We start from the raw sequence: 12548 nt of genomic DNA, 5'->3' as shown, positions 1-12548 counted from the left end.
GTTTAATGGCTCGGTTTATTCCTCATCGTACTTGAATTGGGTTTTCTCGTCATCTTCATTTTCCCCCTTCTCTTCCCGCTCATCTGGGATGTGCTGCTGTCTCGACAAGGCATGACGAAGAATTCATGTACGAAATAGCAAAAAGAAGACTGGTATAAATGTGATGCGAATGTAGACAAATAAATGTAATCACTTTGGGGCTTACCAAACACGAGTCACTTTAAAAGTGATACAAACATGGGGGTATCATAATCTCTGTTCGCAATAGGCTATGCAGACCATGTCATCTCCTCCTCGAGCCTCAAGTGCCATAAAAGAAAAACCTCCGTTTGTATAGGAGAGTAGCTATCCATTATATAAAAAGAACCCCATGCCTTCCGCCATAATGTTTATCCATACTTCAAGGTGCTTGCCGAGCAGCCACCTAGCCAAACAAGATTGAACAATTGCGTATGCGCCAGCTCTTCTTCATCATGAAACATGCAGACCATTGAACCTCTAGCCCCATTTGTCGCAGCCGAATATCCAGGGAGACCGAGAATTAGAAAATAAATAAATAAAGCTACAACTTGCTACGGCTGATGTTGTCGCCTGATTTAGGGCTTTGGAATGCGAATCGTCTTGCTGGTCATCATGCAGCCGTGAATCATGAACAAAAGCACGGCGGGGTGGAACTCGAGCGGAGTACCCTCAAGCAAGGTGCCAAAGGGGATGTTGTCCAAGATCCAGCCCTGCTTCAGCCAGTAACCCATGAGGGCATCCAAGCCCAGCGACGTCGGGATGGGAGTGCCCTCGAAATATTTGCTCTTGCCACTGGCGTCCTTAGGCAAAACCGCGACGGTAACGTTGAAGCGGGCCAGTCGGGTCAGGCCGCACAGGACGAAGAAGGTGAGGCCAACGGTATCAACAGTAGTTCGAAGACCAATTGAAAAGGCCACCATGGCGGGGGCGACACCAAACGAGATCTACCAAGCATGGCGGTCAGTATGCATGTCTCAATTGCTGGCAAGCGACGTATAGAGCAAACAACGTACCAAGTCGGCAAGGGAATCCAGCTCCTGGCCCATGAGGCTGCTCTTCTTCCTCCATCGGGCAACTTTGCCGTCGAGGAAGTCGAAGAACAGGCCAAATGGCAAAAAGGCCAGCGCCCACCCCAAATGGCTCTCTCGATTGGGGGCGTCGAGGCACGAGTGTAAGGACGAGAATATCGACATGACACCGCAGAAGCCTATGCCAAGCATCACATGCAACGTCAGCAAATCAATCGTCGCCAAACAAAAACGAGGGGAGGGAACCCACCGTTCATAAGAGTAATGAGATCTGCGAGGTGCATGGCCCGTACCAGCGAGAAATGGCCCACGTCTGCAGAAAGAAGCATCTTTTGCTTGTCAATGGCTGTTGAATGGACAGAAAGAGAGAGAGGTTAGCTTCTGCTTGAAAAAAAATGTATGACCCATCCCCAACACTATTTCGCAACACAATAGTCGCAGCTGAGAGAACCCGTACCTGGTTGGTTTGCCGGCGGCGACTCTCTCGAGGTCACGCCGTTCTCACCCGCCGAGGCGGCACTGGACCGTTTTGACATGGCGAGGCAGGTTGTATGGCGTGCGAATCGAAGCTCAGGGAGAGAGAGAGGCTTTTTTTCCGTCAATTCGGCTGTTTGTATGAGGGAGGGAGAGAGCAGCAGATAGAAGATCAAAGAGCGCGCAAAGCTCGAAGAGTCCTCGGAAAGTAAGTAGAGTAGGAAAAAAGAACTCGAGTCTCAAGTTGTGGAGAAGAAGAAAAGAGAAGCAACCCGTGTGGATCTCACGAAACCTCAATCACAGGTGACGGTGACGTCTGTGAAAGAAAAAAAGGCAGAGGACAAGGAAGGTGAAAGAAAAAAATAGTCTAGACGCGCGAGGGGCAGCTGCTGCACTGCGAAATGCTCTATTACAACTGGACACGGCACTTGTACTTTGTTAGCTGTCCGCTGCTAGGCGAAACAACCTTAGTCTAGAGGTAGGGTGGCGCTGCTGCCAGTTTGGCACAGCCCTGGCTCGTTTCTCTTTGTCCCAAATACCGGGCTGGCTGGCAGGTGGACGGTATCCAGTACCTGCCGATACAGCGCAAACAAGGCCAATTTACCAATTTACGCGGTAACAGTGTATGGATATGGTACAGAGCTTAATGCGAGCTGGCAGGTACCGCTACTCGTTGGTTGGGGGCCAGCAGCTGCCAGTTCTGCGACAAGCCAAACGTGCTACCAGCGTGTAGGTACCAGCGCCGTGTCTCTGATGTCAACGATGCCATACGCACACTCATCACTCATTCAGCCACACGATATAGTTACACCATGACGAGCAGACAATAAGCGAATCCCTGCACAAACAAAACAACCATCTTAGTAAGAATTACATCCAATCCAATGTACTGTACTGTGCACCTCGAGTAGCGAGTACCTCTTCGTACATACTGATTTACAGTGCCTCATGCACTACTACGTAGTTGGTTGGGTGGGGATGCCGTCATCGTTCTCTCTCCTTTGCCTTTGCCCTGCTTTTTAGCTGAACAAGCACGAACTCTGGACTTTTAACTTGGCCATGTCAGGTTCAGAGAAGCTCAGCCCCCAAGCAACTTGCTGCGCGCATTGTGGCGTTTCACGTGATGCTCTGTAACAAACACACACACACACAGCTGACCCAAAGGATTACATACGCCGTCACATGCAAATAAATGATCACGGCCCAGCATCCCAGACACTGTTCACACGACTTCAAACTTCCAGAGAGAGCACGCGACTCCGAATATAAAGTTAATACAGATGCTGATTAGTGCTATCAAATATTCTCAGTAATGACACAAGGATGAAAGCAACGATGCAACAATATCCTGTAGTGATTATTAGGTATTCCAGTCTGATACTGACGACCCTATCAATGTCCCCAATCAGACGTAAAGTAAGAATATAAACGGAAACCAATGTGTACAGTTTCCCTGCCCAGCCTCGCCCTTCTCTTCCAGACCGAGCCTCTCTCCCAAAAAGCAACATACCCACAGTTCCTACTCAACTGTGACCTTCACAAAAAGTGCAGACTAGTTTTCCAGCGGGTATCTTTGCCCAATCCTTGCAACATATGAAAGAAAAGAGAAAAGGGAGCGACAAAATTCGACCCAAAACGCCCGACACGGGTTGCTACTAGCAAACCCCGTGCTTTCTCATCCGTGTACCTATTTTTGTGTGTGGTGTGAACAAAGAAAAGCGTCAACTCCGTCTGTACATCCATCTCGCTCTCTGCTCCATTGATTAGGTAGCTTGCCTGCCTCTTCCGCGTTGTAACTAAAAACCAAAAAAAACCGTCCAAGGCAAGCTAGGTCCAAATGCTCGAGTAATCCATAAATGAGATGCAAGATGCATAAATCCTATTTGTTTGTGTTTCTGCTCTCGACCTGCGTCGAAATTGGCGCAGTCTTAATGCTTGATGAGAATGGAGAAGCCATCCAGCCACGCGCCACATGTGCCGGCAACACCGCAGATAGTATAGCCTCGAGGAGGTATCAGAGTGTGTCTGTATTGCAATGTCAGCGTTTCTTTGCCCCGCCCCGACTCGTCAAATGGGCTGCAATGACTTACGCAGAACCACCATGGGCTTTTCCAAACATGGCTGATTTTCTACCAAGGCTGGTCAAGAGCTGAATGCCATCGATCCAAAAGCCAGCCCTCACGACAAAACCACTGAGGTACTCTCCGCGTCGGATGTCTATATCGTTTAACGTGTGGTCAGCTTAGAATTTCTTTCACTCTCTTCAGATATGAATAAACTCACCAAATTCAAATGTGTCACCTCCCTCTTTGCCTCCCCTCTTGCCAAACAGCTGTGTCGAATTATCGTCATAAACAAACTCCAGCCCATCTAGTGCTGAGCCGTGATACACAATAACGCGAGACATGACCCGGTCCTGCTTCACAGCGCTGGTGAAGATTGCCTCTTGGGGCTCGCTGCCTTGCATCTTTGACTGTCCGAGGCTTTTGCACCGGAAGGCTACCTTGCCGCCCGGCAGCTTCACCGATGACTGCTTTGACGCAAATACTTTGAAGTCGTCGATATCCAAAGATCCTCCGCCGTGGGATTTGATAGACACCCTTACGCGACCCTTTCTCTTGGCTTCTGGCAGGCGTGCCCGCAAATCTTGTTCGGTCATTGTCACTTGTCGCTGAATGGGACTATTGTTGTCCGGCATATACTCGATCCATGCACGGCACACATCGTCTCCCTCACCGTAAATCTCTATAAAAGAAATTCCAGTCTGTGCCACGGCCAGTACGTTACCGCCGTCAATGGCAAATGCCTGGACGCTTTCGTCGGGATTCATCGGGGCATCGTTGGGCAGCCTAAAGGCGGGATGTGCTCGGAAGCGAAGGCAGTCCAGACGATGCCAGCCGCACTCATCTGCCTGCAAGGCCAATCCTCCCTTGGACTTGGTTCTGGTGGAATACGCCTCACGAGCCACGAAACTTCGGTTAAGAACAACGTAGTCTCTGAGCATAATTCCTCCTTCTTGGTGGGGGCATCCAAACAAATGGCCAACCTCGTGCAGATGCGCACCGATGCCAATGTTTGCCGCCTCCCAGGAGCTTCCTGCCTCGTTGCAGTCGTTGGCCACATGCGCCGTGTCCGTCGGTGTGCAATCGGTAAAGGCTGGCACGACCTCTTCGAAACAGCCGGGATAGCTATGCAGGCAGTGCGACCCAAAGATGCCCAGTTGCAGCTCTCCGCTGCCGCCGCCAAGTGCGGCATGACTTCGAATGGTTTTGGCGTCCTTATCCCAGTGAGCATCGAGCAGGAGAACGGCAACATATTGCTTCTGGCCAGGTAGGGGATTCAGATGCTTCTTGACTGCTGCCGAAGCAATGTCGAAGAGAGCATTCTTATCCGTGGCCTTATCATACTGTTGCGCCTTGTTAAGATCCTGCAGCTCCGCCACCGTCTTGTCGGATCGGATAATGTGAACGCGGGCTTCAGATCTCATGATGCCATTCTCTCTGTCGCGGAGGTTGGCAGAACCAGACGTCCATTCCTCTTCGAATCGAAATGTTCGTCGCCCAAGCTTGTGCCTCCACATCTGTTCTGCAGTAAATGCCTGCCAGAGATAGGCTGCCATCCGAAACTTCTTGACAGCCGTCTCCAGGCCGTTACCTTCCCGTTCAGCCCGCGACGGCGTCGCATCAAATGTCCCGGGTGAGTCTTTGCCTAGCACAATAGCGAGCTGCAACGGAGGAGCGTTTAACGAAGGCACCATGTGGAGAGTAAGGTACGAGGCATGGATGTTGTTTGAAGACGAGCTGTTGGCCAGTTTCGGGCTAGAGAATTCAAGTCTGATCTTGTTGGGGCCAGGTTGCAGATATAGAAGAGCTTTGAAGTGAGAATTGCATACAGGCCAGCTGGTCGGTGGAAAGGAGTCATCGAGTTTGCTGATGGTGACGGTGCCTTCAAGGTGGTTCTGCTCCGTCTCTCCAACTGTACCATGCAACAAGAGAACCTTTTGGTATACCTATCTCGCGAAGTTAGCACTGTCAAAAACATCCTAACGCTGGTCGTCCAATTTTGAGCAATTCGAATGCCCGGTGCAATCAATGCTGCGCAATGGGATAGGGATTTTTCGACAAGGGTCTCGCGCAACGTACCCATGCATTTTCCGCAATGTTTTGGACACGAGGAGCATACTGGGAGACTGGCAGATTGGTCCTTCCGTTGGGCGCAGGAGATCCAAGGCCTGACATGCCCGAGACGCTGTATCGACTGGAATTTCCGCCAGGCACCAGCATGGGTCGGGCTTGAGCTTGAGCTGGATACTGGCCAGACCCATTGCTGTCCTTGACCTGTAGATTAAGCGCGGGATCTGACTGGGCCATGGATGGCGGTGTTAACGAGCCGCTTGACGGTGTGGTGTCGTTTGTTTCATGGCTCAAAGTTCCATCGCTGGAGGTGTCGTTTGAGTTGTCTGTTCGGAAACTTGCTCTAGACCGGCGACGCAAGTCTTTGAGGGAGAGAAACGCTGGGGCCATGGTTGCGAAGGTGAGGCGAAGGCGAAGGTGAAGGTGTATGTATACACGACAAGGACGATGGTTTCGTTTCCTTGTCGACAGCGAATGGCTGCCTGCTTGCTTGATTGTTTGCTTCTCTGCCGCAGTCGGAGCAGAGAGAACCGTGGTGAAACGAAACGAACGGCAGTCGAGTCGATGAGCTGTCAGATCTGGATGAACTGTCGCTCAGCCGCACCAAAAATGAAGGAGTTGGCACTAGGCGTGATTGACCAGCTGCATAAACCCAAGACCCAAAGCAGCTACAGGTTGGTGATTCACAAAAGTCTCCCAGTTGACGAGTTGAGGCTAATCCGTGATATAGCGAGAGTAAAGCAGATACTACAGAATAGAGGCGATAGATGCCGGTTTGTCAATCGGGGGCTGTGGCTGACGCGAGAGCGCTGGTGGATGCTGACGCCCAGGGGGGCAAGTTTTAGGGTTGAACAGGTTCGAGGCAGCGTCAGGAAGTCGAGAGCGTGAGACGAGCTCTAATTATAGGACACTGAGGCAAGACCAAGTCCGGAGATTGGGGAGATTTGAGAGAGCGAAGGGGGATGAGTTAAGAAGAGAGAGGGTCAAGGAGGAGAAACCCAGGAACAAGCAGCAACTTCGACTGTGAGATCGAGCGAGTGGACGGTAGGCGCTTTTGTTGCCCACCTGGCGTGCGAGCTCGGGGCTCTGCGAGTGGACAGGGCAATCCGATTGATTGTGAAAAGACGGAAAGATCAGCGTTCAGGCCGGACACGCGTCACCACATCAGTCGAATTGCAGTATCTCGAGGGGTGAAGGAGAAAAAGATAAGCGCAATGGTCAGGAGAAGCTTCCCCTAGACAGCCCGTATTAAAGCCATCCCGCAGTCACTTATGCCATCCAATGCCTGCTACGTAGCATGCGGAGCTATTTTTTCTGCTGCTACTGCTGCAACTCCCGTATCCGCCTGGCTGCAGACAGGCCAAAGCGAGCACATCTCGGCCAAATTGGCGGGCGAGGTTACAGCCGTAACGATGACGTCGCATTTTGATTTGAAGCTTTTTTCGAGCACCTTTTTGACGGGTCTTAAGGCCTGTGGGGGGAACGCCAGACGGATTGGCCAATTCGCGACGCAAAAAGTGCCGTGGCGCTATTTGTGGCTATTTATGTCAAACGAAGCGGTTCTTTGAGGGTGTGGTGCTGGGAGCAGATCTTACGGGCGCTAGGCTGGCCGTTGCAGACCTCCAATTTGCCTCGATGAAGGGGGAAGAATAACGATGGATACGAGTCAAGAGGGGGGAAACAATTGCCATGGATGATCGGTACAGATTCCGACAACTGGATCTCTCTCATTACTACAAAACCATTACGGGTACCTAACTACGAAATAATGTACAACTTCTAACCATCAGCAGTTTCTTACATGTGCCATTGAAATCGATGTCAAATGAAATACAGTGCATCAATGGCAAAAGAGTGCATAGTCAATAAAACCTGCAGACTTTCGCAACCGCCTGCCTGTTGCCTGCACAGGGGCGTGGCTGTGTGGGCTCATCGGCTCGGCTTACGGCTTCTGTTCTGGATCCAGAACAGAAACACCCCCGCCCTTGAATCTTCATTCGTGTATGCCGGTTCTGGAATCTCGAGAAATCGGGGCTTGCGTGCAGCAGTTGGTTGTGAACTCTCTGCGGAGCATCAACGCCGTGGCAGCATCTCGAGCAAGAGCCGGAAAAAAACGAAGCCCGTCGCCAGTTAGCCCCTTTGAGTACTCCGAGTTAACACATTGGATTGATGACGGTTTTTTTTTTTTTTGTTTTTCTTTTTTTCTTCATTTCCCCCTTATCCTTGTAATGATTAGAAACTTGCAGCTGCGGCTCGGGCTTGGCCGCAGATTTCAAGTTAGTTGAACGCAGCTATCAATACACACTATCGGCCGTGTATGGAGTATATAGTCGGGCTACATCCACTTTGTTGCAATCCCTGAGAAATGCATGGCGTCATCAAGACATCGCAAGCAATCAAATATCTCATCAATGCATCCAATCCTCGCATTGCTCTATCGCACAAGCATGTTACGAGTATCTCCTCGTACTCTGAATATCCGATGTGACATTCAACTCGTAAATGCCTAGTAGTGCACATCAACCGCCGCATTAGGAACAATCGGCTGTCCTCGACCCGGGGCCACGCAGCCACCGACAATTAGGATAAATTCTAACATGGCCAAGTTGAAGCTTCCCATCACAGAAACCTGTCAAGGCTCAGCTGCATACTGTATAGCCTGAAGACAAGCCACTCCACAACGCTCGCCAAGGTCCCACACGCTGGCCTCCTGGTGCAATTCCCTTCTGCCCTATCACGAGCCTCCCCCTCCCCATAACGAGGCTCACTATCTAATACGCGGATTTTCCAGCTTCGGTCCCAGTTTCACTTCGATAGCGGCCAGTTTAGCAGGTCGCCAGAGGCTGATCGCCGATTGGAGGCGCTAGCTTAAAGTGCCTGCAGAGACAAGATCCACGGAAGGCCAGCTCGGTCGGAGCGCTAAAGCTTCAGGGCACGGCGACCGCTGCATTCCAGTCTTCAGGCACAGGTCCCGAGATCAGAACAACTCCTGACGGACCTGGCAAGCCCAAAGTTTTAGCTCTTTCATCTCATCTCACCAAGGCCATTTCATCCATTTCATCTCACCTCATCCCACATCGCCCAAACTCTGTGCCCGTGTTTAAAGTTCCCGTCGCCGTCACACCCTCACTAATAAAATCGCCTGAATCAGCCTTGGTCTCAAACTTAGACAGATCTCGATTTTGGCGAGGAAATTGTCACCCTAGCCCCCATGGAGCCTAACGTTTCAACTGGGCACCTCAATCTGGGCATCCATATCACACCAGCCCTGCGCTTTTATTTCTCTTGACGAGAAGTGCGGATCAACCAGCCACATTTTATGCGGTTCCGCATGCAGACAGCAAGCTGGCCTAGGATGAAACTTTTTTTCATTTTGTTCTTTCAATCTTGCCTCACCGAGGTGACTGACAATCATAGATGTTTTAGGCTGGTCTATCAGCTCAACGGCTTTTCTCCCCCTATGCTCATGCATATGAGACCAGTCGCTTTGATGACATCAATTGCGCTTTCGGAATAGTAGCAGTAGCATCACTGACGGCTAATGGCGGGCGACCAGGGTCAGCAGTAATCCGTCACAATTTCTCCATCTTCGAGATCACGCTCACATATACCAAGCACTCCGCTCTCAATCTTGCCATTCTTTTCCCTCTTCAATGGCCAATGCACAAGTTACAGTATTTACAGTATTGCTTGGTATCATCATCCAACGGCAACAATCCAAGGTAAGGAACAACCTGTTGCTCGGATGAACATCTCGTTCTTGGATATCCCGGCAACATAACGCTGCTAGTCCGAGGATCTAAGAGAGGGGCGTCGCCGTGACTACACATGCACGACATCTCCTTTTCCAACCGACCTACAAAGCACTCGTCACCGAAGTTTTATATCATTCGTCTCTCGCTTTCCTCGTGTATGCGAAATTCTTTGCTCACCGCAGCGGTGTCAACTCTGCCTCGCATTGACATACATATCATAGCCCGAGGATATTCAAGCCCAAATCATAGGTACCTAGTAGATGATAAGCTTCTCCCGCAAGGCGATCGGCGTGGCCTTTGTTCCTTTTTTTTCCCCATGCGGAGAGCAAACAGCTCAGCTGTCGCATGATGCCGGCTGCAAGGGCCAACCAGAAACATGTCAGCGCTCAGCTCATGGTCCCGTCATGGCCCAATGCACACGAGTGGAGGAATGCGAGTAATTTGGACGATGAACCTCAGGGTCTCATGCCAAGAGAAGGGATACTCCCGTCAGTATTCATGTGTGTACTACATGTGCTACATGTATCAGTCAAGAGAGAGACAAGAAGAACGAGGAAGGGGGAGCAAATCCACATGTCTCGAAACTGCAGCAACGGCTGCATCTCCATGGGAGGACCCGCTCCGTTGGGTGTATCAAATGGGCATTTCACTGAGACTGAGTCTGTCTTTTCTCAACTCCCTTCAAGTCCATGTACTGTAAACTCTGCCCCTTTGAACACCAAAGTGAAATCAAGTGAATTGCATCAATCAACCTAATCCCATCTCATCCCATCCCACCAGCTCAACCAGGCTGTAATCATCCCATCCCATCCAACAGACCGCCCAAATAGTAGCGGCTTTTGCAGCTGGCCAACCAACCAGCACAGCGGTATAGAACGGCCCCTAGAAAAGCCAGCTAGGCTGCTGTGGGCAACCGGCCGGTAGGTGCTAAGCTGGCACTAACGGAGCGTTGGGCAAGGCGCTGACTTATTTGCCTTTGTGCACGGCCAGCGCATTGCTGCCTCCCTCTTCCCCTACCTGTACTCGTACCTTGTACCCGTACAGGCCACAGAGCCGCCCGTTTCGCAACTCCACAACCTGTGCTGACCTGACCTTTCCGTTCTTTCACGCACACACACTTTGCCCTCCTCACAGCCTTTCATCGCCCTGCACTTCCACCAACTCCCGTCTTCACCCACGCCGGAAAATAGAAGAAAAAGGAGCGTTCCCAGGAAGGAAAGAAGCTGGTTGGCATATCCATCATTCAGGAGGGACAATTTCAGGCGCTGTAGACCTTTATCCAGTCCCTTCAAGGCCGTAGTTGCTAGGGGCCTTCTCGCAAATTTTTGGTTCACCATGATGGCCTCGCCTTTGAAGAAGCAACCGCAGGATGTAGCCGACTGCGTCTTGAAGCGTGCAGAAGTCAGCAAGGTATGCATGCACTCTCTCCGTTCATCATTTTTGCACATCTTTTCTTGCTGCAGCATCAATGCCGGCGACGAGTTCTGTCCTTCTTTTTTCTTCTCCTCCTGCTTCCGAGTCATCCAGTTTCACTAACAGGAGCTTTGACATAGATTGCCCGCCGACTCCAGAACCGCCTCGCACTTGCGCAATTCAAGACCAAGCATGGCTGGGAAGACCTCACGCTCGACCTCATCGAACCCAAGGTGGAAGAAGTCCGACGCAAGCGTCTCTACGAGGGCGATGTTCTCTCCGACTCTTCGTCCAGTGCATCCGACCTGCCGTACCCGACCAAGACGCTGATGAGCTCTCCCCTCAAGGCACCCTTGTTCTCCGATGCCGTCGGTTCAAGCAATGGCAGCTCCGGGCATCGCAAACGCACCTACTTTGCCTCGTTTGACAACAACGCCTCGAGTCCTACCAAGCGCTTCCGCGGCTCCCCGACAACGCACAAGTCATTTGGCGGGCATACCCTGTGGAAGGATGGACACCAGCTCACGCATTCGTCCCCCATGAAACCCCGGCGGCAGCAGCACTTCACCACCTCGGCCGGACCGGACGTCTCTTTCTTCCAGCAGCGGCGAATGACCAGCGAGCTGAATGCTCACCCGAATTTCACCGCCCCGGATGAGGACGATGACGATCTTTTGCCCGCACACTCGTTTGCTGCAAACATTCGGTCTTCTCCGCCTCGCACGCCGCCAATGCAGTCCCGGACCTTGAGAAAGAGGGGAGACGGCGCCGAGGGTGGCCAGGAGGGAGCGGATCTTCTGCTGTACCTGGCAGCATCGCCGTCGCCAGCGGTCAAGCCAAACAGGTCCCGGATGGAGCGGCCGTCGACACCACCGCCCAAGAATAGCAAGCTGGATCTGCCCTCGGCCATGATGACCACGCCTGGAGGAGGCAATCCTTTCCCCAACACCCCTGGACAAGGCTTCGACTTTGCCGACTTTGTCAACATCACCCCAAGCCCAGCTCAAAAAGTCTGGAAGACACCAAACCCCCTCACCGGCGCTCGCACTCCCCGCAGCGTGGCCAGGAAGCGCCTTACGTTTGATGAGCCTCGACCCTGATGAACCAACACCAACGAAGCATACCCTCCTAATCTGTGATTGGCATCCCGTAATGCCTCACTGTCCCTACCTATTTGCTTCTTGTACATGATACCATGACACTGTATGCCGTATTGTACGCGGCCTTATTGCTTTTTATTATCACCCTATATCCTGTTTTTTATGTTTCTATCCATTTTATCTATTTACGTCTTAACCCCCTAGTTTGTTTGGCCAACCCAAGAGCTAATCTCTTGTTTGGATGTCTGGCCTTTGGCGTTTGTCTGTTTGTCTATTTTATTTTATTTTTGATTAGACGGTCCGCACCGTTAACACATGGGGGCTCTATTTGCAATATCTATTGAGCCGGGATTAGGAGAAGGGCAGAAAATCGACCGTTGGGGACATTTGATCCTCTCAAAAATTGGAACGGTCATGAGAAGGGACATGGAATCGAGCTACTGTCTTTGGGAGAGAGATTTTGTTTGTTTGTTTGTTATGTTGTTATGTTTCCCTCTCCGGCGGTGTACAGCAAGGTGGATATGGCGGACGATGGCATGAACGGGATGGTTGGATGATTAACCCCCTGGTACAAAACCAGGCAGGCCGTTGTTTTTGGCCAAAATGAATGTGATGGTAGTTAGT

General features: G+C 51.3%; 3 protein-coding genes across 3 annotated transcripts; 1 reads left to right on the top strand and 2 right to left on the bottom strand.

The window, feature by feature from the left end:
* Positions 1 to 596: 596 nt before the first annotated feature.
* T069G_03150 (CDP-alcohol phosphatidyltransferase domain-containing protein) lies at positions 597 to 1585 on the bottom strand (the record flags this gene model as incomplete). The annotated part of the gene is made up of 4 exons (XM_056170360.1): positions 597 to 965; positions 1035 to 1228; positions 1300 to 1395; positions 1507 to 1585. 4 exons carry the CDS (start codon positions 1583 to 1585, stop codon positions 597 to 599), a joined length of 738 nt encoding a protein of 245 aa, XP_056031252.1.
* A 1866-nt stretch (positions 1586 to 3451) lies between these two features.
* Positions 3452 to 6046, bottom strand: T069G_03149 (putative peptidase family domain-containing protein; the record flags this gene model as incomplete). The annotated part of the gene is made up of 5 exons (XM_056170359.1): positions 3452 to 3548; positions 3614 to 3740; positions 3807 to 4268; positions 4311 to 5532; positions 5666 to 6046. 5 exons carry the CDS (start codon positions 6044 to 6046, stop codon positions 3452 to 3454), a joined length of 2289 nt encoding a protein of 762 aa, XP_056031251.1.
* A 4700-nt stretch (positions 6047 to 10746) lies between these two features.
* T069G_03148 (whi5 like domain-containing protein) lies at positions 10747 to 11924 on the top strand (the record flags this gene model as incomplete). Its single annotated transcript, XM_056170358.1, has 2 exons — positions 10747 to 10821; positions 10965 to 11924. 2 exons carry the CDS (start codon positions 10747 to 10749, stop codon positions 11922 to 11924), a joined length of 1035 nt encoding a protein of 344 aa, XP_056031250.1.
* Positions 11925 to 12548: the final 624 nt, after the last annotated feature.

Source organism: Trichoderma breve, chromosome 2, assembly GCF_028502605.1.
Source record: "Trichoderma breve strain T069 chromosome 2, whole genome shotgun sequence".
NCBI classification, from domain to species: Eukaryota; Fungi; Ascomycota; class Sordariomycetes; order Hypocreales; family Hypocreaceae; genus Trichoderma; species Trichoderma breve.
Note: the sequence above shows the minus strand (reverse complement) of the source record. Positions and strands in the feature narration are given on the sequence as shown.